We start from the raw sequence: 25895 nt of genomic DNA, 5'->3' as shown, positions 1-25895 counted from the left end.
GTATCTCGAGTCCCCTGGCAGGAGGGGGATGAAGACCAGGAAGGTGGTGAAGGCCAGAATCAGGAACACCGTCCAGGCCACGATCTGGAAGGAATGCAAGGGCCGCGACCAGCCATTCACCCTGGACAGGCGGGGCGGCGACACCTGTGTGTTCCTGCTGGACGCAGCTTCTGAGAGGACCTGCCTCGACCTCCTGGTGCAGAAGGCCATCTGCAAGACAGCAGGGGGCACAGGGGGCCGTGGGCGCCTGTCCACTGCCCCTGCAACCCGGGACGTCACAGCTGGGCCAGCAGTTCCAGGGTGTGTGTGGTCCCCGGGCCCCCCTACCCCTGCCGGGACCCCAGGGTGGGCAGTTACCAGTCCCTTGCAGCCGGCGGGCCACCTACAGCGACCATCAGCTGGTCACTTTACAAACGCACACACCTCATCAGAAAATCCACGGATGTGGGGGACCCACATGAGGAGGAGGTCCAAATCCCTGGGAAAGCCCAGAGTGGGAGCAAAAGGCAGCTGGAGCCAGGTCAGTCAGATGCTTTCACCGACCAGAAACCCTGTGTGTTTCCCCAGGGCAGGAGGGCTGCAGGCCAGGGTCCTGGCCCAGGGGTGTGCCCTGCAGGGGTGGGAGGGAACCGGGCCCTTCCGGCCCATCAGGTGGGCAGGCCTGCCAGGAATGGGAGGGATGTGTCCTGGAGAGGCCATGGAGTGTTTGTGGGTGTCTCAGGGGTGACAAAATCACTGCAGATGGTGACTGCAGCCATGAAATTAAAAGACGCTTACTCCTTGGAAGAAAAGTTATGACCAACCTAGATAGCATATTCAAAAGCAGGGACATTACTTTGCCGACTAAGGTCTGTCTAGCCAAGGCTATGGTTTTTCCTGTGGTCATGTATGGATGTGAGAGATGGACTGTGAAGAAGGCTGAATGCCGAAGAATTGATGCTTTTGAACTGTGGTGTTGGAGAAGACTCTTGAGAGTCCCTTGGACTGCAAGGAGATCCAACCAGTCCATTCTGAAGATCAGCCCTGGGATTTCTTTGGAGCGAATGATGCTAAAGCTGAAACTCCAGTACTTTGGCCCCCTCATGTGAAGAGTTGACTCATTGGAAAAGACTCTGATGCTGGGAGGGATTGGGGGCAGGAGGAGAAGGGGGCGACCCAGGATGAGATGGCTGGATGGCATCACTGACTCGATGGACATGAATCTGAGTGAACTCCGGGAGTTGGTGATGGACAGAGAGGCCTGGCATGCTGCGGTTCATGGGGTCGCAAAGAGTCGGACACGACTGAGCGACTGAACTGAACTGAACTGAACTGAGGGGTGACATTGTTAACAGCTACAGGTGGAACTTGGGGGAGTTTAGAAGACCCTGTGCACAGCCTACACAGCAAGAGTAGCTGACAGGAGTTCTTTACTTTAGGAAGAGACAGAAACACTGAAAAAGATTCCAGCTCTTGTGTGAGCTGTGACTCCCCCTGGGGGCTGTCCTAAGGGCAGATCTCAGCTGCTGCCTCTGCTGGCCGTCCACCCAGGTCCTCCGACGAGATGCCACTCGGACAGAGGCCACAGCAGTCCCGAGTTTGCTGGGGTCTAGCGAATCAAATGGCACATTTGTGCAACAAGGCCAAGGCACCTGGGAATTGGAACCCTGAGGGGCAGGCCTGGAGCTGAAACATGATTCCCAGACAGAAACATGGGATGGAAGGGCTGACATCACCCCCCAGACAGCAGGCATGCGGAAGGTCGCGTCAAGGATTCCTGCAGGTCTCGGACAGAGGTGTGGGGAAGCAATGGTTATGAGACTAAAAGCTGGAGACACAGCATGACGCTGGCCTGTTAGGGTTTCCAGGCGAGGAAAAGGAAGAGGGTGTAAGAGAAGAAACAAGGAAACAGGGAAGCGTGTGTGCATTGCAGGGGGCTGAAGGCTTCAGCCCTAAATCACATTCCAAGAACCGAGCAGGGAATAAAGGAATGACCTCCAGTGGCAAAGATGGGAGTTCCGAGGACAGAGTCCTCAGTGTCCGGGAAGGAAACAGTGGCATAACCTGCAACGCGATGTAACTGGCACTTATCAAGTTCAAGTGCCGAGTCTCCTGTCCTGAGATGAGCAGCCAGGCTGTCACCGCAGGCAGGACAGAAGGAGGCGCCTTGGGGCACGCAGGGGCACCCGCTCACATTTTCAGATCCGAGACTCACCCCGATACCCCAGGCACCTCACATTCAGGCCGCAGGGGGAGCCAGTGTGTCTGCGTGAAAGCCGGGGCCCACAGCACTGGCCGCGCTCGGACGCAGGGAGCCCGGCCACCCGCCCCACCCGGGGCCCCCATAGGCAGACCTGGCCGGTGGTGGCTGCAGACCTTCCTCTCTGCTCCGCGCGGGTCGTCGGGAGTCCGTCAGGTGGTTCTGATGCTGGGGACCTGGGGAGGGCGGACGAGCTGCGAGGGCTGGACCTCTGCCCCTGCCCCTCCTGGGCCGCACCCCCGAGGGCCAGGGTCCCAGGGATCAGGGCACCCGGGGCTGGGAGAGCGCGTCTGCCTCGGTGCACCGCGGCCGTGCCCGCCCTCCTCCGGGGGCGCTCATGGGGGCCCGGCCTTCTGCCCGAGGCCGGACCCTCCCTGCCCGGCTGTCCAACTCTGAGCGGTGGCTCAGCCTCCCCGCGTCTCGACTCCACGCCCTGCTCGCCGGGTGCACTAAGAGGAGGCTCAGCTGAGCACCCGGGGCGGGCGGCGGCCCCCAGCCCCTGCCCCCACCGCCGCCGCCATTACCGCCAACGCCCGAGGAGCGGGAACCCGGGGGGGCCCAGCAGCTGCTGGGGGGACAGGATCTCCTGTCCCCCCCGTCCTAGGACACGGCTCCACAGTGCTGCTGCACGTGGACACAGCACACACACCACACACTTCACACACCACACACACCTCAGACACCTCACGTCTCACACACCACACACACCACACGCCTCACACGCCTCACACACCACACATACTTCACACACCTCACACCTCACACACCACACACACCACACACACCTCACACACCACACACACCACACACACCACACACACCTCACACACCACACACACCTCACACACCACACACACCTCACACACCACACACACCTCACACACCATATACACCTCACACACCACACACACCACACACACCACACACACCACACGCCTCACACACCACACATACTTCACACACCTCACACACCTCACACACACCTCACACACCACACACACCTCACACACCACACACCTCACACACCACACACACCTCACACACCACACACACCTCACACACCACACACACCTCACACACCACACACCACACACACCACACGCCTCACACGCCTCACACACCACACATACTTCACACACCTCACACCTCACACACACCTCACACACCACACACACCTCACACACCACACACCTCACACACCACACACACCTCACACACCACACACACCTCACACACCATATACACCTCACACACCACACACACCTCACACACCACACACACCACACGCCTCACACGCCTCACACACCACACATACTTCACACACCTCACACCTCACACACACCTCACACACCACACACACCTCACACACCACACACCTCACACCACACACACCTCACACACCACACACACCTCACACACCATATACACCTCACACACCACACACACCTCACACACCACACACCTCACACACCACACACACCTCACACACCACACACACCTCACACACCACACACACCTCACACACCACACACACCTCACACACCTCACACACCACACACACCTCACACACCATATACACCTCACACACCACACACACCACACACACCACACACACCACACACACCACACACACCACACACACCTCACACACCATATACACCTCACACACCACACACACCTCACACACCACACACCTCACACACCACACACACCTCACACACCACACACACCTCACACACCACACACACCTCACACACCACACACACCTCACACACCATATACACCTCACACACCACACACACCACACACACCACACGCCTCACACGCCTCACACACCACACATACTTCACACACCTCACACACCTCACACACCACACACACCACACACCACACACACCACACACCTCAAACGCCTCACACACCACACACACCACACACCTCACACACCTCAAACGCCTCACACACCTCACAGCACACACCTCACACACCTCACACAGCTCACGGCGCACACACACACCTCACACACACAGGCACACTGCACGCACACACGCCACGGGCCCCGCGCAGGCTGCCCTAGGCGAGCGCCGGCTCCTGGCCCGCGGCCCCTCTGCCCGCCCCGCCGCCTCCCTTCGGGCCCGTCCTGGGGCTGCCCCCTCGGGCCGCCCTGGCCTCCCGGGGCGGACGCCGGGTCGCGCTCGGTTCGCTGGCCGTCCGGGTTGTGGCGGTGCCCGGGGCCCCCTTCTGCTCTGTTCCGGTTCCTGCGTCTGGTTTTCTTCGTCCCTGAGGCTCTGGTCTGTTTGGTGCTGGGACGGCCTGTGAGGCGGCGTCCCCTCGGGGCCCCCAGCACGAGCAGCACGCTCGCCGCCCCACGCTGCTCCTGTCCTCCCCGCAGCAGGCGGCCAGGCCCCACGCGACCTCTGAACGTGGCGCAGCCCCCGGCCACCCGAGCCCAGGGCTGCGCTGCCCTGACGGCCTGGCTCTCTGCGGACGGGGGTCCAGGAGCGGAGCCGCCCGAGGCGAGGCACCCACCTCGCGCGCAGCCGGAAGGCGCGGCCACAGCAAGCGCGGAGCGCGCTCTCCTCGAGCACACGCTCCTCTGGGTTCTCAGGTCCTGGGGAGCTGGGGACGCCCGGGCGCCCCTCACTCAGCCCAGGCCCGAATGAGAGGCTTCCGGGGCCCCAGGCGCATCACAAAGGCGGCCCCGCAGCGGGGGAGGGGCAGGCCCAGGGCCCCTCGCCGCCCGCGCCCGAGGCTGCAGAACTTCAGCCGGGACTGAGAAGGCAGTGCGCCCCTGCCCCGGACCTGCTGCCTCAGCATTTCGGGCCGGGGGTGGCCAAGGCGTCCATCCCAACCTCATCCTCACGCTTGACCCTGGGGCCGAGAGGCCGGGCTCTGTCCAGGGCTGTGGGCACCTCTGTCCGGGCCTGACCGGCCCCCGGCTGCCCCTTGTTGGCTGCAGAAGGGCCACAGCAGATGGCGAGAGGGGACTGCAGGCATGTGGACGCCACGGTGAGCGGGCGGCTCACGTGATGCCAGCTCCGGTCTTGCGGTCTCCCGCCTTCTGCCTCACCCCACAGGGTCTCATGTCTAAGCTCAAGAAACTCCTGGTCCTCAGCGTCGGATCCGAGGACTCCTATCTGATGTGGCGGATTCCGATCTCAATCCTCCCTTGGGGAAGGCAGGTGGATGGGGTCCCTCTCCGTCCACATAGGCGGCATCCCATGGCCTCCGGCCTCCCTGGGGAGTCACCGCTCCGGGCTCCGTCAGTGGTGGAAGGCAGGCTGGCCTCCTCCAGGCAGCGTGCTGCCTGAGGCCCATGGGGATCAGGGGTCAGCCTCCACCCGGTCCTCTGGGTCTGGTCCGGATGGACAGGCATGAGGGAGGAGCCAGCGGGTTGCAGGCAGTTGGCTGGGTGGGAGGCCAGTGAGGAGGGGGCTCCTCCAGGGCTTGGGGCCTCCCGCGGGGCGGGGCTGGTCAGGCCGACTCTACTCCTGGTGGGCCCTGCTCCCCCAGCTACCTGGCCTCAACCTCCCGCTCACTGGCTTCAGTTTCCTCACATGCCGTTGGCCCAACAGCACTGTCCTGGAGCACAGCAACCCCTGGGTGATGGGGACGCTCCTCCAGAACCCCAGTTGACCACAGGCAGACAGGCGCGCGAGAGCCAGATGCCACCTGGGATCACCAGCCGGGAACCCCAGGGAATGAGGGGGCTGGTGCCTGCCTCCAGGGCCCCTGCACAGTGCCCGCCCACGGGCAGGCCTGAGAACAGGAACCTGCGCCAGAAGGTGCTTCCAGGGAGGCCAGTGGCTCCAATCGCTGTCCACGGTGCTGCCTGGAGCCCACAGGTATCAGCGAGATCCGGGCGGAAGATCAGGCACCCACCCAGGATCTGACCCCAAGACCCAGGGTCTGACCTCAAGACCCAGCCCACAGGCAGCAGAGGCCTTGGAGACATTGCAGCCGTGATCTCTGGAGACTAAAGGCAGAGCTTAGCTCCTGCAGGAAGAGCCCAAGGCCTGCATCCCACATTTTCCCCACCGAGGGCCGAGCTCAGACAGAGCTCCTGGGAGACTGAGAAGGAGCTCAGCCAGCAGAGTGGCCAGCACCCACGCTCTCCCCTCTGCAGGGCCGGGCTCGGGGGTCCCGGGAGAGCACCCACGCTCTCCCCTCTGCAGGGCCGGGCTCGGGGGTCCCAGGAGAGCACCCACGCTCTCCCCTCTGCAGGGCCGGGCTCGGGGGTCCCGGGAGAGCACCCACGCTCTCCCCTCTGCGGGGCCGGGCTCGGGGGTCCCGGGAGAGCACCCACGCTCTCCCCTCTGCGGGGCTGGGCTCGGGGGTCCCGGGCGCCACGGCTCCCACTCACAGCAGCACCGCCAGGCTGCTGATCCGTGTGTCTTCACACGTCCTGGGAAGCGCTCTCTGGTTAAGATGATTGTCATCACAGCCTCCTGCACAGAACACGCTTCTCCAGAAACTTATGTGCAGCCACAGCCAGAGTATCACAGACCCCAGCCCCTCACCCGTGGGGCTTTGAGGGATGATGAGCTCAATCACCCACAAGCGGTACCGCCAGGGCCACCCAGTGCCCAGGGAGCTTCTGGAGGCTCCAACCTTGTTTCACAGCAGGAAAACAGAGTGGGAAGTTGTGTGGGAGCAGACGTTGACTCTGGACACCACTGAGGTGCCCAGAGCCGGGCCGGAGGCGGGGGAGACAGCAGGAGACAGCATCAGGAAGAAGGCAGGCCATCAAGCTGAGTGAGAAATGAAGGGTCTTCAGGAAGTCAACAGGGGACACCTGGCAGGGCTGTAAATGACGCACACGACACTGTCTCTTTTTATCAAGATCTGTATTTACAATCTGCAGACACAAACAGGCATCCAGTAAACACATCCAGAACAAAGCATTTCCAAAGCGTGACCTGTGGCTGCAGCCACAGGATGGGCCACTGCCCAACAGAGCTCCCCAAGCAGCCCCCGCCATGACCTGCCCCAGCACTGTGGGGACGTGGGCTCGGTGGGGCAGGGTACACACAGGGCTCACCCACGTCCGCTCCCCGAGGACAAGGACTGAACAGTGTGTCTACAAGGGCACCGAGAGGGATGTCCCCGCCACGAAGCAGCCCAGAGACAGATCACGCTGGCTTCACAATCTGCTCGCACACCCTTTATAAGTGGCGCCCACCCCAGGGTGCACAGGGCTGTCCACAGACACCCCACACCCGAGTGCAGCCGACGTGATTGCAGACAGCTCACCAGCTCCCCGGGGCTGCTCCCGCAGGCCGAAGGGGACAAGATGAAGTCTTTGTCTCCTGACAAAAACTCTGTACATGCAAAAAAAAACTGCAAAGTAGAGAAGCCCCAAACACCATGTACAGGCTAGGTCTTTGTGGGGACCGCAGGCTCTGGAGACTGCAGGAACTCGTACGGGTCGTGGGCCGCCTCCGACTGCTCCCCAACACTGAGGCGAGAAGGGCTCCCTGCAGCGACGGGAGGGGGACACGTCAGCCCAGCGCTGCCACGCACGCCGCCCAGGAGGCCCGGCTGGACGCGTGTCCTGTGGCTGCGGCTAACTGGGCCCATGGCTCAGCCAGAGCCCCGGACCCAGGGCAGAGACCACCCGAGGGCCCCAGGGAGGGGTGACCGAGCCTCCACACAGCAGGGCTGTCAATCCTGCAGGAAGGCAGCTCCTGGGCCAGGGATCCTCGGACACCCCCAGACCCCGAGGAGTCCCAGGGTCACCCTGAGTCCACCAGGACCTTGGGGATCCTCGGACACCCCCAGACCCCGAGGAGTCCCAGGGTCACCCTGAGTCCACCAGGACCTTGGGGATCCTCGGACACCCCCAGACTACGAGGAGCCCCAGGGTCACCCTGAGTCCACCAGAACCTCGGGGTCTTCAGACCCCCAGACCCCGAGGAGCCCCAGGGTCACCCTGAGTCCACCAGGACCTCAGGGTCTTCAGACCCCCAGACCCCAAGGAGCCCCAGGGTCACCCTGAGTCCACCAGAACCTCGGGGTCTTCAGACCCCCAGACCCCAAGGAGCCCCAGGGTCACCCTGAGTCCACCAGGACCTCGGGGTCTTCAGACCCCCAGACCCCAAGGAGTCCCAGGGTCCCCGAGTCCACCAGGGCCTTGGGATCCTCATAGCTGGGACCCACGCCAGAGTTACCTGGAGCCTCTTCACACGCTTCTATCACCAGGGTAACGGGACCAAAATGCCGGCCCTCTACTTGGACAGCTTCAGCCAACGGTCCGCGGCTGATCGCTCCCCTCCCCTCCCCTAAACGTCAGGGCCGCAGAAAAAGAAGTTCAGTGCTGTGTCTGGAGCTGATGCGGGACCTTGAGGACGTGAACAGTGTGCTCAAGGGCCAGCAGACGATATCTGCTCCTGTCCTGGCGGGGTCGCCACCCACCACCCACCCACCCTCATGTGCCAACGGGGGCTCCCGACCAAGGACAGCAGTGTGCCCCTCCCAAATGAGAGCCCTGAGGTCCCATGACCCCCTACCAAGGACCGTGAGGTCCGTCCTCTACGCCCCACTGAGGGCCCCGAGGTCCTGTGGCCTCCACCACCACCAAGGGCCCCGAGGTCCGTCCTGTACGCCCCTCCACCAAGGGTCCTGAGGTCTGTCCTGTGCACCCCCCCGAGGCTCCATGACCCCCAACGAGGGCCAGACAGGAGCACAGTGCCGCCCACGCTGCTTCAGGAGCAGAAGCAGGAAGAAGCCTGCGTTCCCTCCGCGATGACACTATGGGGTCCATGGCTCGGACGCGACCAGCTGGGGTTCTTCCCAACATGGACCCGGCATCTTCAGGCCAAGCCCCCCGGTTCACAAGACTGACTTCCATGCCAACCCCTCCCCAGTGCAGCCGCCTGACCAGAGTCCCTGTAGGGGCCTGCAGCACCCCTGGGCCTGGCCCAGCCTGCTGGCCCCCGGCTCCCCAACCCCCGAGGCACCCACGCAGCCGTGCGGCGGGCCTTACCCAGGTGGTGCTGGTCCCGGTCAGAGGCGTTGGACAGCGAGCTGAGGTTGGACGAGGGCCGTGAGCCTCCGCGCTCCGCCTGCGCCTCCTGCAGGTCCTGAAGGAGCTTCGTCGTCTCGTCCAGGCTCAGGTGCCCATCCTCGGGGTCCAGCTCCTTCTTTACCTTCCCTGTGGACACGGAGACGGGGCTGAGCCTGGCTCGGCCACCACTGCCCAGCTGGGCTCACGCCGCATGAGGTGCCGTGCAGCGGGGAGCGATGCACGCTGGATGACCGGCCGCACCCCGCGGCGGCCCGGCAGGACCCTCCCCACAGTGGCGGGGCCATGCTCCCCTGCGCCAAGCGGCTCCCCACCCTGAGGAGGCCAGGAGAATGCCATACAGGGCTCCGCACGGGCGTCAGGCAGCACCTGCATGGCGGGCAAGAAGCAGGGAGGCTCAGCCCCGGGGACATCGCAACCAAGAAGCAGGGGCAGCGAGCGGGACCCACCGCACCCTCAGAAGGGAAAGGACACGTGACGCGAGGAGGAGGGAAGACGCAGGAAAGCTGGGGGTCAACAATCGGTGCCTGCAGGGCCATGTCTGCCCCGGCTGGAGACCAGCGGAGAATATATGCCCCGAGGAAGATGGGCTGAATCAGGCCCAGGTGAGCGTGGGACAAACTACAGTCAGACTCCCCACGTTCAAGATAAACCCCCGGCCCCGGGCCCAGCAAAGAGACGCAGCCCAAGAACAGACCTGGCAGAGAGCAAACAGGGCTGGTGACAGCCCGACCACCGAGACAGAGGAGAAGATGGCGGACTCGGCGGGAGGGGAGCCGGCAGGCGGCGGGCTACCCTGGGCGCACCGAGGGACAGAGGACCTGCCGGGCCCCCACCTGCTTTCCTCCCAGGGCCTGGGGACGCGCCCGGCAGCGGGTGACAGGGGCCACGCTTGCTGCCGGGGGCTCCGCGGGAACAGGGCTCTGCAAACTCACCCTGGCTCCCGCAGCACCCCCTCCCCCAGCACGGCCCCCGGAGGGCCCTGGTCTGTCCGCTGGGACAAGCCACGAGCATGACCGCCTGCAGACTCCACGTGTCAGCAGGTCTGAAGGGGCCGGCAGGGAGGGCCCACACACAGGGCCAACAAGGGCAGAGGACCCTCCTGGGGGCACACGCCGTGAGGGCGGCGACCAGGCCCATGCAGCAGCACGGCGGCCACGGCAGGAGCTCCCGCTGCCCAGAGGGCCAGGGGACCCAGGGATGGGTGGAGGTCAGAGCGCGCCCGGCGAGCCCTGCTGGGAGCCACTCGGGGTCCTGGGGACAAGGTGGGGAGGATCCTGAGAACGGGGTGGGGTGGGGGGGTCCTGAGGACTGGGGCTGGGGGGAGGATCCTGAGAACAGGGCCTGGGTGGCTGGGGGTTCCTGAGGACTGGGGGCTGGGGGGTCCTGAGGACAGGGGCTGGGGGTGGGGTCGTCATTCGAGGGCCCATGGGCTGGGCTGGGCTGAGCCACCCTCCCGGGAACAGGCACAGCACGGTGCCCGGCACAACCTACCTAGACAGCCGAGCACAGAGATGTCCAGTGAGACGTCCGAGTAGGGCTTCATGGCCATGAAGTCCAGCGTGGAGCTGCCATCCCCGAGAGGGTCCCCAGCCTGCGGAAGACAAGCCATGTGAGACGGAGGGGAGGCAGCAAGCTGGTGCCCACCCACCACCTGGGGACAGAGGCCGGGCGGCTGTGCCCTGTGCGTGCGAGGAGCCCACAGACGGGGGACCGTGCCGCAGCCTGGGGACCACAGGACCTGAGCTCCCCAGGGCACGCCTCCACCTGGAGCAGCTGGGAAGGGAACTGGTCCCAGGGGACCCATGGGCGCGAGGGGGACTGGAGAGAGACCCGCAGATGCTGGGGGGTCTCCGGGGAGATGCCCGGGACTCGAGGCCAGGCTCCTTCAGGAACTCGACAGACAGCATGGCAGGTCCTTGCCTCCTCTGGGCTGACCTGCAGGGGCCCTGCTGTGGGCCGGTCGGGGTCGGGAGCGGGGTGGGGGGGGCAGGTCCCGGCTCAGGCGGCTGCAGCCCGCCCCAGATCCTCGCAGGCCGTGTGGGGCCGGCGCCTAACACCACACGTGTTGCAAAGCCCAGAGACCAAGCAGATGCCTGGCTGCCCTGCACACATGGGGAGACGCGCCCTCGGCTGGCACCCTCTCCAATCTCCGTCAGTCAAGGGCCTGGCTGACGGGCACCTGACCTGCCCTGACCTCTGCCCCGCGAGGCCCCATCAGGGAGGCTGGTGACCCCCACAGCTCGGCCCAGTCCCAGGGCTGCTGCCCATACAGGCAGTTTCAGAGCTGGGGCCAAACGTGCACCAGGTCACTGCAGGGCGGGGCAGAGACCACAGTGGACCGCGTCCTCGGGGGCTGGTGAGGCCCTGGGCCGTCCCTGCTGACCGCCCTCGCCCACCAGTGAGCCCACTCCCGGGAGGAGCCCCTGCTGGCTGCACACCCTCAGGCCCGGTCACGTCGGACCATCTCACTTTCCTCCTCAGCAAAGGGACTGAAGCTCCTCTCACTGGCGCCGTCTCAAAGGCCACATGCAACATCCTCATGGGGGCCTGAACCACTAGGCTTTTACTGTCTGTAACTTGTCCATGGAACCCACCTTCACTTCATCCGGAGGCTTCATCGGAATGCTTCTCCTCTACAAAGAATCAGACAGGAGCCAACCTCGCAGGAGCTGCACCCAGAAGCACACGTGCTCACCCTCCCACTCACCCATGAGGCGGGACAGGCCCACCTGCGACCCGAGCAGACCTCACAGGCCACAGCCAGAGCGAGGCTGCCGCAGCGCCTGCCACACAAGACCAGCTGAGACCCCCGGCGGGCTGGGCACCCACGAGACCACCTGGGACAAGACGGCCGTGAAGGCGCGAGAGCCCCCAGGCTGCACCCGCAGCCCCAGGGGTGGGAAACAGAGGGCAGTCAGACGCTGGGCTGGGGCTTCACCTGGAGGACGGCTGACCCGGCGGGCGGCGGGGCGGGGCGGGGGCGGGGGTGGCGGGGTGCTGAGACCAACAGAGGAGATGGTTGGATGGCGTCACCGACTCAATGGAAGTGAGTCTGAGCAAACTCCAGGGGACACTGGAGGACAGAGGAGCCTAGCGGGCTGCGCCCACGGGGTCGCGGAGTGAGACGCAGCACAGACAAGCACCAATGGCCTGAAGCTGTGCCGCCCTGAGCAGCTCACGCTCACTAACGCGACCAGAGCGCTCTGGCCTGAGCTGGCCGCACGCGCCTGGCTCTCCTTCTGGGCTCCCCATCCTCCACTCGTCTATGCAGCCAGTTCGGTGCCGGCACTGCGCTGCTCGGATTCCCGCAGCTCAGCGGCACAGCTGAAATCTGCATGAGTGATGCCCCCGGGCTCTCTCTGGTCTCCTGTGCCTCTGTGTAAACTTTAAAATCATTTGTTCCAGCTTTCTGAAAAATGCCACTGGTGTTTTGATAGGAACTGCACTATATCTATGGATCGCCTTGGAGTATGTGATCATTTTAACGACACTAACTCTTCCAGTGCAAGAAGAGAGTCTACTCAATAAGCAGTGCTGGAAGAACCGCAATGCTGCAGGCGAAGAAGTGAGATTAAACTGTCCCCTAGTACTGTGTGCAAAAAGAAGCCCAGAATGGCTGGAGAGGGAACATCCGAGGCTTTGTGGTCACGCACAGGGCGTGGCACGCTCTCCACTTCTACTTTCTAAAACACTCAAAATCTGTAAAAAAACAAACATTGTTAGCTCACAGGCCAAAGTTTGCCAATCCTGATCCTGACCGAAAAAAGACATACTACAAATGGAAAATAAAAATACAAGTGACTGCAGACACTTCCTCAGCCACAGGTGAGTCAGACATCACTCCAAAAAGAGGCCAAGACATCGATCTAGGCGTCCACACCCGGAAGGCACGTTTCAAATGTGAAAGTAAAAGACAGTTTTCAGCTAAATAAAAAGGCCCTTTAAGGTGAAAGGACATTTTTCAGGACGATGGAAGGTGACAGCTGATGAACAAAGGCAGGTCTGAAAAGGGACAAAGAACGCGTGCCAGACGAGGGCGTCCTTCTTAGGGTTCCCTGGAAGGCAGCCGACCCGCGGGGAGGAACAGCTCCAGGCCACCTCACACACACTCCCTGCTCCCATGTGGCGGCTGCGCCACATGGGGCTGGCGCCCACCTGCCTCAGCCGGAAGAGCATCCGCGAGTGGTCCCCACCCGTGATCTGGTCCAGGAGGTCGTCCACCAGCTTCTTGCTGTAGCTCCCGGCATCCTTCACGAACTCCTGCAAGCTGGAGGGGGCCGTGAGAGCAGCTGGGACCTGCGTTCCTCACCCTCCCACCCCCAAAGCTGCCCACCCCCGAGGTCCAGACGGGGCGGGTGGAAGGTGGACAACAGTGGCCCCAAAACAAGAAACAAAGGGAAGGCAAAGCAGAGGGGAAGGCAAAGCAGAGAGCAAGGCGTCTGCACACCTAAGCCCTCATGCCCACTTTATGAGAGCACCCACGTCTGTTTTGGGTTCAGGGACACAAGGAAATGGAGAAATCACACGGAGGGCTCCACACTGGGTGGGCTGGGAGCACCTCTGGGGTCATTTTGGACCATAAGAAAGTGAGAAAATCCCAAACCACGCTAGCGAGTTTAAAACAGAGGCCACACGTTGAAAACAGAAGCTGGGAGCAGAGCCCACAGTCCAAGCAGCACAGCCAGGCCTGAAGGAGCCCTGAGGGAAAGGCCTTCACACGGCCGTGGGCTGGACTCTGCGCCCAGTGTCCAGCTGCCTGGACCAAGGGCGGCTGCATGGACTCCACGCCCAGCGTCCGGCTGCCTGGACCAAGGACGGCTGCCTGGACTCCGTACCCAGCGTCTGGCTGCCTGGACTCTGCACCCAGCGTCTGGCTGCCTGGACTCTGCACCCAGCGTCTGGCTGCCTGGACCAAGGGTAGCGGGCCCCACAGCCGAGTGCCGGGGCAGGACGATGCAGGGCCACCTCCTGGGAGGCCACCCTCCGCCATCACACCTCCCTCTTGGTTTCCCTCCTCTATTTCTTTTCTTGCACAGACGTCGGGTCAGCTACTTGTTCACTGTATTAGAGGCTAACGGATCCCTGCATGTTCTTCAAACACACTCCACGCTGTTTTTGGAGTGAGACAAAGATCTAACGTGAGGAGACTCCATTTCTCACAGACCAGCACAGCTGTCACAGCCCCCACGTAAGACACTAAATTCTAAAGGAATGGTCCTCTCTCAGGAATGAAAAAATACAAACCCCAGTCCACAGGTGCAATACCAGATCACTAACTGTAGCACCACACCTGTCACAACTGGGGCTGAACTATGCCCCCGACATCACACGCTGAGGCCTTGACCCCCTGCCCCTCAAACACAGCTGTACACGGAGACGGGGGCCTTAGAGGGAATCCAGTTAAAATGAAGCCTTCCTGGTGGCCCTCAGTGTCCCCAGAGCAAAGGAGCTCGAGATGCAGAGTGAAGCAGGGGGAGGACTCGGGGGAGGGGCTGAGGAGGGCAGCCTCTGCGCCCGGCAGCCAGGCCCCAGGAGCAGCTTGGATCCCGCCTTCAAGAGCCGGGTGCTGTTGCAGACACCTGGTCTTGGCAGCCTGAGCCGACACACGGGCGCAGGAGCCCCTGGACGGCTGTGACCTTGGTTTTCCCGGAGCACGGTGGGTCACACCAGGCTCTTGCAGGCTCTGGCCTGGATCGTCATCCCCTTAAAAACCTGGTCCAGCTACCTGAGCTTCGAGGCCACCAGCAGAGGCCAGTCATCTTACTGAGCACCACGGCCTGCAGCCTGCCCCAGATGCTGGCCAGCCCACCCACCTCAGTGCACACTGCACGCCCGTCTCGTCTCCGTAGGCCGAGTACAGCAGCTCCACCTCGTCAGCCTTCAAGTCGCCAAACACGGAGTTGTTGTGTGTGGAGAGCGCGGTGCTGGCGCTGGAGAGGAAGGTGACTGGGGGGGTGCGGGGGCCGACGTGAGGGACTCACACGCACGGGCCACGTGCACGCCACATCTCCAGGGACCACGCGGCCCCACAGAGCCCACGTGCTCCCCGCACCGAGTTCTCAGGAGCCTCCAGGCAGGGGGTCTGTCCGCCGCCTACAGCGTCATGGCCCCCAAGTGGAGGAATAGTGACTTTGTTGGAGGCACTTTAAGTGGCGTCACTGGACCACCAGCACGCGCAGGGCAGCTGAGCGTGGGGAGGAGCCCCCACACTGGCCGACGCAGAGGCGGGTCCTGCCCTCTGGGCTCCAGCTCCTGCCCCTCCCGGGACGCCCCCGAGCGTGATCAGACCCAGAGCTGGGCCTGATGCAGCAGCTGCTGGGTCGGGGGTGGTGCCTCACCTCGGCTCCTCCGCTCCTCCCGGAAGCCCAGCGTGGTGAAGCCAGGCAGCAGCTTGCTGGACAGTGAGCTCAGGTCCACCGGGTGGGTCTCCTCCTCTGCAAGGGGACCAGGCTCGTAAACAGGCGGGCCCCAGCTGCACGCAGCAGCGGGGGCGTGTGGGAGCACAGCCTGGGGGCCCCTGGAACCATCTGAATTCAGGTCTACACAGCCGGCAGCACCCTGAAACCCTGGCTGCCCACGGTTTCAGAGTGGAAAGCCAATGATCGGCCCACTGCGCGGCAACACAACCCCAACTCACGCCACGGATCCCACCTCAGGCCTCAGGCCACGTGCTACAGGGGCAGCACGGCTGCCTCCGCCTCCTGACAGGCCTGTGGATGGTTCCCACGGGGACTGGGGCCTGATAGGTCTCCGCGTCCCCATCAGAACCTCAATCTCGCGCTCAGAGCAGAACCAGCTTGCCTGTTCTCTTTTATCGAGAACGCTACGATTTACTCCAGCTGACGGTTAAAGTGGCCAACTCCTGCCCTCCGCACCCAGAGAGGACCCCTGACTACACTGCATCCTGCCACGTCAGTGAAGGGCCATGCCCCATCTACACGTCACCAAGGCGTGGAGGTCAGAGACGGGGCCGGTCAGCAGACAGGATGGGGTGGGGGGCGGGCACGCACCGTCGGCATCCAGCCCGGCCGTGTTGACCACGCTGTAGAGCAGACTTCCATCCCCATTCTTCTTCAAGTAACCCATCTGCAAGAGGACAGCCTGAGCACCCGCGCCCCCAACCCCCTGCGGCCTCCAGGCCCCCGCGGCCCCAACCCCCTGCGGCCTCCAGGGCCCCCATGCCCCCAACCCCCTGCGGCCTCCAGGCCCCGCCCAGGGCTCCCCCGAAGCAGGGCGCCCTTGAGGGGCCAGGAGAACCGTGGCCTCTGAGGACGGCCTGTCCTGAGTAAACCCTGAACAACCACAGAGCTCCCCGCCCACAGAGACCACAGACACGCCTCGTGCAGTGAGCATACGACCCTGGGCACATGTGTGCCACAGAGGAGCTCCTGAGCCGAGCTCCCAGGACCCTCACGACCAGGAGCTTCAAGGACACACGACATTCCCCAGAAACAGCCTTTTCCAGGAGCTGGAAGCCTGACCAACGCGAGCTGGGGCAGAGCCTGGCCAAGGAGAGCAGAGGCCCCGCCCCACACATGGAGCCCGCCTCCATCTAAACTGAGCTCCAGCCGGGAGCAGGGCCGCTTTGCAGGCTGGGAGCAGCCGCGTGCACCGGTGCAGGGGAGCCCAGGGATGGGGCGCGGGGGATGGCAGGGCTCCTCACTGCAGCCTCGAGCCCGCAAGGAGCAGAGGGCCCTCGGGTGTGGGCAGACCTGAGGTCTCGGTGTGGACGAATAGCCTTTGGTGAAATGAGTCAGGGCAGGCTGCACAGACGGACGCACGGACAGATGTGGCCGTCCCAGCTCTCTGTGCACCCGGGCCCAGCCAGGACGGGGAGTCCTTGTCTGTGAGGAGTCAGTGCTCACTGCGGAAGCGCTGACTCCGGGGCTGAGGAGCCACCACGGTGTACACCAGGCTCGACACACAGAGCTGCCACGTGACCACACGGGGACCTCACACCTTACAGCAGGCACGTGCAACCAGCAGGAAACAGGTGACGTAAAGCGTGGTGTGTCTCATATAACCCGACACGTCCCAACTGCTACCACTTCACGGTTCTTACGTAAAACCTCTGCAGCCTTAGTATAAATAGAAAATTCAACTAGGTTTCCACGTACATTTTGTAAAAAGAGAACGTTACACACCCCGGGTCAAACAAAACACCAGGGTTAACTTTGCTTGTGTCCTCGCTAACAATCACCAGGAAATCTGAAGCCACTGGCCCATGTGATTCCTGCCAAGCCTACCGGATGCCTCCTGTGTCAGAGAGTAGGTGTGCAGAGCCGGGCGGGCCCTGAGGACCGTTTCACGCCTGGTCAGACCCGTGGAGACTGCACAGGCGCAGACCCTGAGAACACGGAGAGGATGCGCCACCGCGGAGAGGCAGGGCAGGCTTGGCCTCGGCCCGGAGACAGAGCGCAACCCTCTGCTGGCTGGCGACCTGCACACCACATGCCACCCCCGCTCCCAGGAGGTGGCCAGCTGGCTGCGGCAGCCGCGGGGACGAGGCGCTAACCCCCCAGTGACAACGGCACCAGGACATGGCAGCGCTCCAGCCAGACACTCACGACGACCGCTGATGCTCGGTCGTACCGACAGGCCAGCGCCTGGCAGGTGACACAGCCGCCCCGCGGGGGCGCTACCTTGCCGCCGGGCACCAGCCGGCTTATCCTGTCCCGGGCCTCGTCGGCTGCGTGCTCCACCAGTGCCAGGACGTGCTCCTCCGCGGTGCTGTCTGTCAGGCTGCAGGCATTCCCCTCCGGCTCGAACACGCAGCTGTGAGGTGGGGACACGCACGAGTCAGGCCTGCCCTCCCAGAGGCCCACCCACGGTGGCAGAGGGTGTGGCGGGGGGCACACGCGCCTGACCCTCCGCGGGCTACGGTGCGTGGACGCCAGCCGAGCCGAGGGCCCTGGGTCTCAGCCCCGGCTTCTGGTCACCCTAGGGCGACAGGGCCTCGCTGCCAACAGCGTCGCTCAGGCACTGGACCAACAGCAGCAGCAACTCCGTGCAGGGTCGGGGCGCTGGCTGTGAGCCCGGGCTGTGAGCAGCCCCCAGGCCCCAGAGTGCCCCGAGATGGCAGAGGAAAGAAGGGCAGCTGCCAGCACCCAAGGGAGGGGGTCTCCTCGTGGAAGGCTCTAGAAGCAGAGTGGTGGAACCCCTCCCATGAGTGCGGGGCGAGCCCTCTGGGGTCCCAAGTCTACAGGAAGCCCCTCACAGCCAGGGCCCCAGCTGCAGGAGCCCAGACGCAGGCTCTTGCCCGCCCTGACCCAAGCTGTCACCTACGATGGCACCACGGAGCCCCCGAGCTGGGGATGCGGAGCCCTGACCACCAGCACACGTCCTGCACGAGGGGCCCCTCGGGAGTGGAGGGGCAGCGAGAACTCACAGGACACGGTAGCAGCAGCGGCCGGGCAGCAGGCCTGGCGAGCCACACCCGGGACCGAATGTGAGCGTGGCCGGTGAAGGTGGCTCAGCCCGTGCCCCCGAGACCCGCAGGGGTGGCCGTGACTCCCTACAGGACCTGTCGCTGCACCAGCACGTGGGGGGGGGGGCTAGAGTGGAGAGCTGCAGCCCGCGCGACCGACCCCAGGGCCCAGGCCGCCCGACCGTCTTGGCAGGATGGGGACCGCCACCACGAGCCGCCGCACTCTCGAGTGGGCAGGGAGGGGGGCTGCTTCTGAGTGAACATAGGGTGCAGCCTCCGTCCCAGCTGCCTTGAGCGAGACGAGCTGGGATGCGGCGCCCACCAGCAGCGAGGGCATCAGCGCCCGCAGGGCCAGGCGGGTGGGCGGCTCTACCTGATGACTTCTCTACTCGGCCGCTTGGACTTCTTGGCCGTCTCTATGTGCACGGGCACGACCTCGGGGACAGGCTCCTCGGCAGCCGTGTCTTCGTTGCCCAGAAGAGCCGCCTGCTGAGAGAAATCCATGTCCTGCATAAACGACATGCTGCGCTTCAGAGCTAAGAGCCGCTCCTGGAACCAGAAAGCACAGAGCCGCGGGCTTGACCTCTCCCTCCGGCCATAGCACCGACGAAGCGAGGGGGGGGGCGGCCGCAGCCTCACCCGGCCTGGCGGCTAACCCTCCGGGGGCGGGGCGCATCCCCGAGGCTGATGAGGCCGGCCCTGGTCCTAACACGTGGCACATGCAGCCTGGCTCACGGGACAGAGGGGGGCCCCGGGGCTGGAGGCGGGGTGCTGGGCTCCGGGAGGCAGCCACACACGCCGAACCCACGAGGCAGGCCGCAAGCCAGAGAGACCCATGCGTCTGGAGCTCCGCCCCGAGCCTGCGGGGGACATGGCCACGGGCAGGAGCAGAGAGGGGGGCGTGTCTGGAGGAGGGGCGTGCTCGCAAGGGCAGCTAGCTGGGGGCTCCCTAGAGCAGAGGGCCCGTGCCGAGGCCGGGGGGCGTGGATGGAGCACGGCATTCGCTGTGAGCCTCCGTTTGGGTGTGAGAGCCCCGGCGGCGGCGGCGGCGTGGCGCCCAGCCGCACGCAGCCCCGCGCCCACCACCAGAGGCCCTCACTTTGCTCATCATCTTGAAGCCGGCGTGCAGGATCTTCTTGGCCAGCTTGTAGTACACGGTGTCCGGCCTGTTGTATGTCATCGCATTGTCGCACATCAGCTTGAAGTCTGCCTGGAAAGGAGACAGTTCCCCGGATGTGGAGCCACACAGACACCAGCAGACTCGAGCTTCCTGCCGAAGCCGCCAAAGGAGGCGCTGAACACCCTGGAGAGCAGACGCGGCTCTCCTCTCTAAAGGCCTTTCTCCTGCCAAAGGACACCAAAGGAGATGCTGGACACCCTGGAGAGCAGACGCGGCTCTCCGCTCTAAAGAAGACCTTTCCTTTAATCTATGGACAACTTTTCAGCTCATTTTCAGTCACAGCTTATTAGAAGATACTAAGTATACTTCCCTGTTCCACACAGTAACTGCCTGCACGTAGCAGTTTGTGTGTGCTCTTGCTGAAGCCCTGATCTGCTCGCCCCCAGCCCTGCCCTTCCAGCAGCCAGCCCCCTGCTCTGTCTCTTGTGTAGACAAGCTCATCTGCGTCGCTGTTTAGATTCCCCGTGTGAGTGATGCCATATAACACTTGCCTGACTCACTTCACTCGGGATAACCTCTAATTTCATCCAAGTTGCTGCAAATGTTGTTGCAAAAGCGAAACAATATTTCACTCTTTTTTATGGCTGAGTAATTCAAGAATCATTTTTTAAAACTTTGAGAAATTTTCCTAACTGTTCACTAGTCTTCACTCGCACAAAAGCACTTGAATGAGAAGCTTGCCACACTGCGGCATCCGTTCTGGACGCAGCACACACACTTCACGGGGGTAAAATGCTGGTTCCTCCGCTTCTTTCCTGACCTGCCCCCTTCCCTCTCCTTGGAAGGAGCTCAGACATTAACAGGAACAAGAATCAACAACCAGTTCTTTTAAGCAAAGCAGAGGGATAAACTGAGAGGTGGGCACGCCCTCTCTCTCTCAAGTTTTTCATAGAATTTGGAATTCTGCCTACAGATGGTTACTCTGGTACCATTAGAAACACACTTTCCCCTAAAATAAGTGAGCAACTTACATCAAAGGTAAACGGCCTGAAATCTTGGTACTGTCACCCCAGTCAAACTACTCAGGGGACCCGGACAGGGGAGTTAGCCTCAGGATGGCAAAGACTGTTGAGGCGGTGTGTGCCACCGGGAGTCCTTCCCTCGCCAGGCCAGCGCTCCCAGGGCTGGGCTGAGGCCACAAAGCCCGTGTCGCAGGTCTCGACTGTGACAGGCTCAGGTCACGACGGGGGACAGAGTGGCACTCTTCACATCTCAGCTTTGTCACTGGGCGACTGACCAGACTGGGCCCACAGGTGGCCGGGTGTACTTCAGGACACAGACGCAGGTAACCACCTGCCCGAACTTGCCAGGAAAACTTTCCTTTTCTCCCACCCACCCTTCAGTCACAGGTCAGCCAACACTTTCAGTGAGTTCTCCAGTAAGCAAAAATAGGAAAGCCAAGCTTGGCCAAAGTGAACAGAACCTAAGAAAGAAACGCAACGCCTTTTTCTAAACGGCATTACTGTCAACACTGACAAACATCTGCTTTGATCTTCCCCTGAATCTGAATGCCAAAAAGCAGCTCTCACCTTTCACAGCCAGTGCTGAAAAGACAGAGAGTCAGCAATAGAGTGCTCAGGAGACAAAACACCCACGATCCTAAAAAATCTAAACTCCCAGTTAATTACATTAGAAAAATCACATTGCAGTTCAAATCAAACACACCCTCGCTGGACCCGACACGTCCGTTTACGCCAAAGCAGCAGCTCAAGAACAAATGCCCACTAGCACCCAAGACGCAGGCTAACTCTCCCCGAAACACGGAGAAAGCCACAACTGGCCCCTGTAGTTTCAAAGCACCGACCCAACACAGAAACACCCACAAAGCTTGCGACTGCCAGCAACCGAAGCCGCGTGAAGGCTGCTGCGCGTGAACACACACGGAGCTCCCTGGCGACAGCTCCAGGAGGGGCGCCGGTCTAGCCTGAGCTCCGCAACTGACTGGCGCTTGCTGGCTACAGTCGTGAGATGCCCTACCTTGAACTCCGTGACTGACTGGTACCCGTTGGCTGCGATCTTGTCTCTCATGGTGCCGAAGTCCATCGGGTGCTTTATTATCATCGAGTACCCGGGAGCAATTGCATCCGTGACAGGAAAAGCGAAAAATCCATGAGGATCTTTTCTGAAAACACAAATATCACTATTTAAACTGGGAAAACCCTAAGACCTGAGTGTTTGAACAAAACACCTCACAGTAAAAAATCTGATGCAATTAACCAAAATCTAAGGTTGCTTCTTAAAATTAACAAAATTCATGCTCCAGTACTCTTGCCTGGAAAACCCTATGGACAGAGGAGCCTGGTGGGCTGCAGTCCATGGGGTCGCTAAGAGTCGGATATGACTCAGCAACTTCACTTTCACTTTTCACTTTCATGTGCTGGAGAAGGAAATGGCAGCCCACTCCAGTGTTCTTGCCTGGAGAATCCCAGGGACGGGGGAGCCTGGTGGCCTGCCGTCAATGCGGTCGCACAGAGTCGGACACGACTGAAGCGACTTAGCAGCAGCATGCTCTTCCAGATTGCAGTATTTTAGACACACTAAAAACTCCAAAACTACCGTCCTGGGTCCTGCCATGACCCCACCCTCTGGCGTTTGATCCCTGGTGCTGACTTGGGGAACGCTGAGCCCTGCTCCCACAGGCATGCCCACCCCCCGTGAAGCAAGAGCACACAGTGAGAAGAGCTCAGACGCCCCCAGCAGGAGCCCCTCGGAAGCACCTTTTACCTCTGCAGCTGGCGGAGGAAGTGCTCCAGCAGCTGCTGAATCGGCGTGCTCTCGTTTTCAGCTGCCGATTTAAAAACGGAAAAAGGAAAATTAAACAAAAGCGTTTTGCTAACACTTCACCATAAAGAAAACGCCAATTTCGTGGCCCTTATCAATCTATTTCCTGTTCCAGGCTCACACGAGCAGATGAGAAGGTGAGCAAACCCACACGTGGTCCCCACTCAGTGCAGCCAGAGAAGGGGGCAGGACCCAGCAGCAGCCCCCCAACCCCGCCGGAGAAAGGGGCAGGACCCAGCAGCAGCCTCCCAATACCGCCGGAGAAAGGGGCAGGACCCAGCAGCAGCCCCCCAACACTGCCGGAGAAAGGGGCAGGACCCAGCAGCAGCCCCCAACACCGCCGCTCCGAGACAACCAAGATGGGCTATCACGTGCCACCCCGTCCCCAGCCTGCACCGCTCCTGGGCCTAGGACGTTCCAGACAAGCTAAGAAGATGCAATCAAGACTTTGAGCAGAAGTTGCCAACGAATGCCCTGATAGCATTCTATCTGTATTCTCTGCTCATGCCTCTGCTCACTAGTAAAACGGGGACAAAACGGGTGTTCTTGTGAGGACTCCGACTATTAACTACATCTCTGGACGCACAGCATGAAAGCACTGTTTCCAGGGAACGTGAACACAGAAGTCAGGTCTCCCTCCACAAGAGTACGTATGCTCATGGTCTTCCCCACTGTGTCCCCGAGGCTGCACCCAGAGCCCCAGATCTGGGGCTAAAAATGCTCTTCTCAACCAAGGAACCAGGGTCCTTGGGGTCACTCTGGTCACCAGGGCAACACTGTTGAGCAAGACCAGGAGAGGCCCAAGGAAACCTCATCTGACCACAGGCTTTCCAGGCACACAGGGGAGGGCACTCAACAGGCGGTGTGAATGAGCTGAGTTATTACTAGCAACCGCAGGCATTCCACTGCCTGGAAAATCCCATGGATGGAGGAGCCTGGTGGGCTGCAGTCCATGGGGTTACTAAGAGTCGGACGTGACTGAGCAACTTCACTTTCGCTTTTCACTTCCATGCATTGGAGAAGGAAATGGCAACCCACTCCAGTGTTCTTGCCTGGAGAATCCCAGGGACGGGGGAGCCTGGTGAGCTGCCATCTGTGGGGTCACACAGAGTCGGACACGGCTGAAGCGACTCAGCAGCAGCCGCAGGCATTCCACAGCCACATCCAGCTGAGCAGCTGCTGCCCTGTGCTGACCTGTCTCCCCCACAGGAGGCCCAGTGGCCCCATGTCTCACTGCTCCCCGGGAGTGGGGCTACCAGCAAACACCACCTCCATGACCGCAAGACAATGTCTCCCTGCTCCCCCAGCAAATCAGAGGTGGTCAGACCTCCAGTCAGAGCCAGCATGCCTCCCCCGAGAAGCGCCTGACAGTCTGAAACCAGAGGGAACTCCCCACACAGATCAGAGGGAGCCAGAGCTTTCCAGGTTTTCGCGCCTGAAGCCAGCACAGCTCCTGGGGATCTAAGGGCCCAAACGACTGACGCCAGCGCTCGCCTCCTCCCATCTCCGAGGACCTTCTTGGGACTCTCGCGCTAAGAGGCCAGGAGCTGCAGCAGGCCAAGCCCCGCTCTAGAAGCTCAGAGCGAGCAGCAAGAAACTCAGGCTGGCCCAGCTTCTCTGTGAGGCCTGGGAACGGAGAGCGTGGCTCCTTCCACCCTAGGCGTCTCCCCAAGCCCAAGGGCAGAAAGCCAACCGCTGCTCCCCACGACATGCCCCCCAGCTCCAGGACACCCCGAGTGCCGCCACTCGCCTGGCTGCGTCCGGCAGGCCCGCACCGGCCGGTCGGGGGGCGGCTCCACCTCCACCTTCTTCCCCGGGTCAAAGTCGTCGGCCTCCCCCTCCGTGTCACAGTGCTCCTTCTCCCGCTTCCGCTTCTTCTCCTCCTGCGAGGCAGGGTCAAGGCAGCGAGGTGGTCTTCAACAGACCTGCCGTCTCTAAGGGGGCGCTGAGAGCGAAAAGCCTCTTCCGGGACCCTTCTCACTGCAGACCCGACCCTTTCAGAGACCCTCCACAGGGGCCGGGCGAGAGACGAGAAACGGGAGGCCCTGACTCTGCGGGGCGCGCTCCGCCAGAGAGGACACCCCAGCCCAAGCCCAGAAGCCCTGGCTCCGTCCACCTCTGCCCCAGGGGTTTCGGGCCGCCCTCGTTCACCTTTCGCTTCCGCCTTTCTTCATCGTCAAGGTGCTTCTCCTTCTCCGACTTTTTCTTCTTCTTCTTCTTCTTCTCCTTGTGTCTCTCCCGCTCGTGGTCTGACCTGTCATCATAGTAACTGGAGTCGTGGCCGGACCCCGAGAGCTCCGTCACTTCGCTTCCTCCAACTTTGAGGACCAGCTTCAGGGGCTTCTCCAAGGGCTTGTCTGCATAGTCTGTGGACACAGAGGCGGCCTTCACCGTGCGAGCTTCGGGAAGGCCGCTCAGCAGCGCACACTGCTACCCAGCCGGCGGCACCTCGGCCCAAGGTGAGGGGACACCGGGAGGTCACTGAGGTCCGGGAAGGTGGGAGGACAGGCCGAGCTGAGGCGAGCAGGGCACTGCCTGAACCATCAGAGAAAGACGGCGGTGAGTGCAAAGGACGGTAGCCGGGGGGGGGGCCTTCCCCTCCCCGCCCAGTTATCCTCCACCGGACGAAAGGAGGGTCTCCAGGCCACTGTCGGAGGAACCAGACCACGCCTGGGGCCCCGGAGCCCAATCCCGGCCCGCTAGCTCCGGGTCCCGGGTCGCCCCCTTCCCGCCCTGCCGCAGCCCCCCGGTGCGGGGTCCCTGACACCGGGAGGACAGCGCGCAGGCGGGGAGAGACTCAGGAAACACGGCCAAAGAAAAGGGATGCTCCACGCTTTTCTCCAGGGCGCGGCGACAGCGGCGCGGACGCCTGAGAGCCGCGCCCCCGGGGCCCGGGGAGTCCCCGCCCTCGAGCCCGGGCCCCCGCCGCCGCGAAGACCCGCCCGGCGTCACAAAGCGCGCCGCCGCCTCACCCTCGTACGACGAGCGCCATTCGGCCTTGTGCTTCTTGTGCTTCTTGCCCATGGCGGCAGCGCCCAGGGCAGCAGCGACCCCGCCTGGAGCGCGGCCGCCGCGCGCCGGCCCCGGCCCGCCGCCCGCCTCGCCCGCCTCGCCCGCGGAGCTCGCCGGGCCGCGCCGGAAGCGGCTGCGGCGGCCGGAAGCGGCTGCGGCGGCCGGAAGTGACGCGCCCTTTGGCGCCGGCGCTTCCGGGTAAGGGGGCGGCGCGCCGCGCGCGGCAGGT

The 25895-nt window shown here is 62.6% G+C and overlaps 1 protein-coding gene across 8 annotated transcripts; it reads right to left on the bottom strand.

Moving 5' to 3' along the window:
* Positions 1-7128: 7128 nt before the first annotated feature.
* On the bottom strand, positions 7129-25733 carry BRD9 (bromodomain containing 9). 8 transcript variants are annotated; one of them, XM_068990431.1, is made up of 16 exons: positions 25627-25733; positions 24806-25020; positions 24405-24537; positions 22591-22658; positions 21851-21995; positions 19793-19903; positions 19067-19242; positions 17909-18041; positions 16277-16352; positions 15605-15700; positions 15080-15212; positions 13422-13533; positions 11861-11899; positions 10758-10857; positions 9225-9392; positions 7129-7716 (listed from the first exon to the last, which is right to left on the bottom strand). In XM_068990431.1, exons 2-16 carry the CDS (start codon positions 24916-24918, stop codon positions 7616-7618), a joined length of 1704 nt encoding a protein of 567 aa, XP_068846532.1. In that variant the 5' UTR covers positions 24919-25020; positions 25627-25733; the 3' UTR covers positions 7129-7615. The 8 variants fall into 8 exon arrangements, with proteins under 8 accessions (XP_068846532.1, XP_068846533.1, XP_068846526.1 ...); XM_068990432.1 differs by having other exon boundaries at positions 19067-19182; positions 21851-21990; positions 22598-22658; XM_068990425.1 differs by having other exon boundaries at positions 17909-18128; positions 22598-22658; positions 25627-25727.
* Between the last annotated feature and the right edge of the window lie 162 nt (positions 25734-25895).

This window comes from Capricornis sumatraensis, chromosome 18 (genome assembly GCF_032405125.1).
Source record: "Capricornis sumatraensis isolate serow.1 chromosome 18, serow.2, whole genome shotgun sequence".
Classification (NCBI taxonomy): Eukaryota; Metazoa; Chordata; class Mammalia; order Artiodactyla; family Bovidae; genus Capricornis; species Capricornis sumatraensis.
This window is presented reverse-complemented; position numbering and strand designations above follow the sequence as displayed.

What these genes read in the sequence shown, in the direction of transcription:
- BRD9 (XM_068990425.1), bottom strand. Translation starts at nt 25,678, where the DNA reads ATGGGCAAGAAGCACAAGAAGCACAAGGCCGAATGGCGCTCGTCGTAC. An exon ending in AGTCAGTCACGGAGTTCAAG is followed by an intron (nt 19,904 to 21,850) that starts GTAGGGCATCTC and finishes TCTCCTTTCCAG; the next exon opens with GCAGACTTCAAGCTGATGTG. An exon ending in CCGGGACCAGCACCACCTGG is followed by an intron (nt 7,717 to 9,224) that starts GTAAGGCCCGCC and finishes CCGTCGCTGCAG; the next exon opens with GGAGCCCTTCTCGCCTCAGT.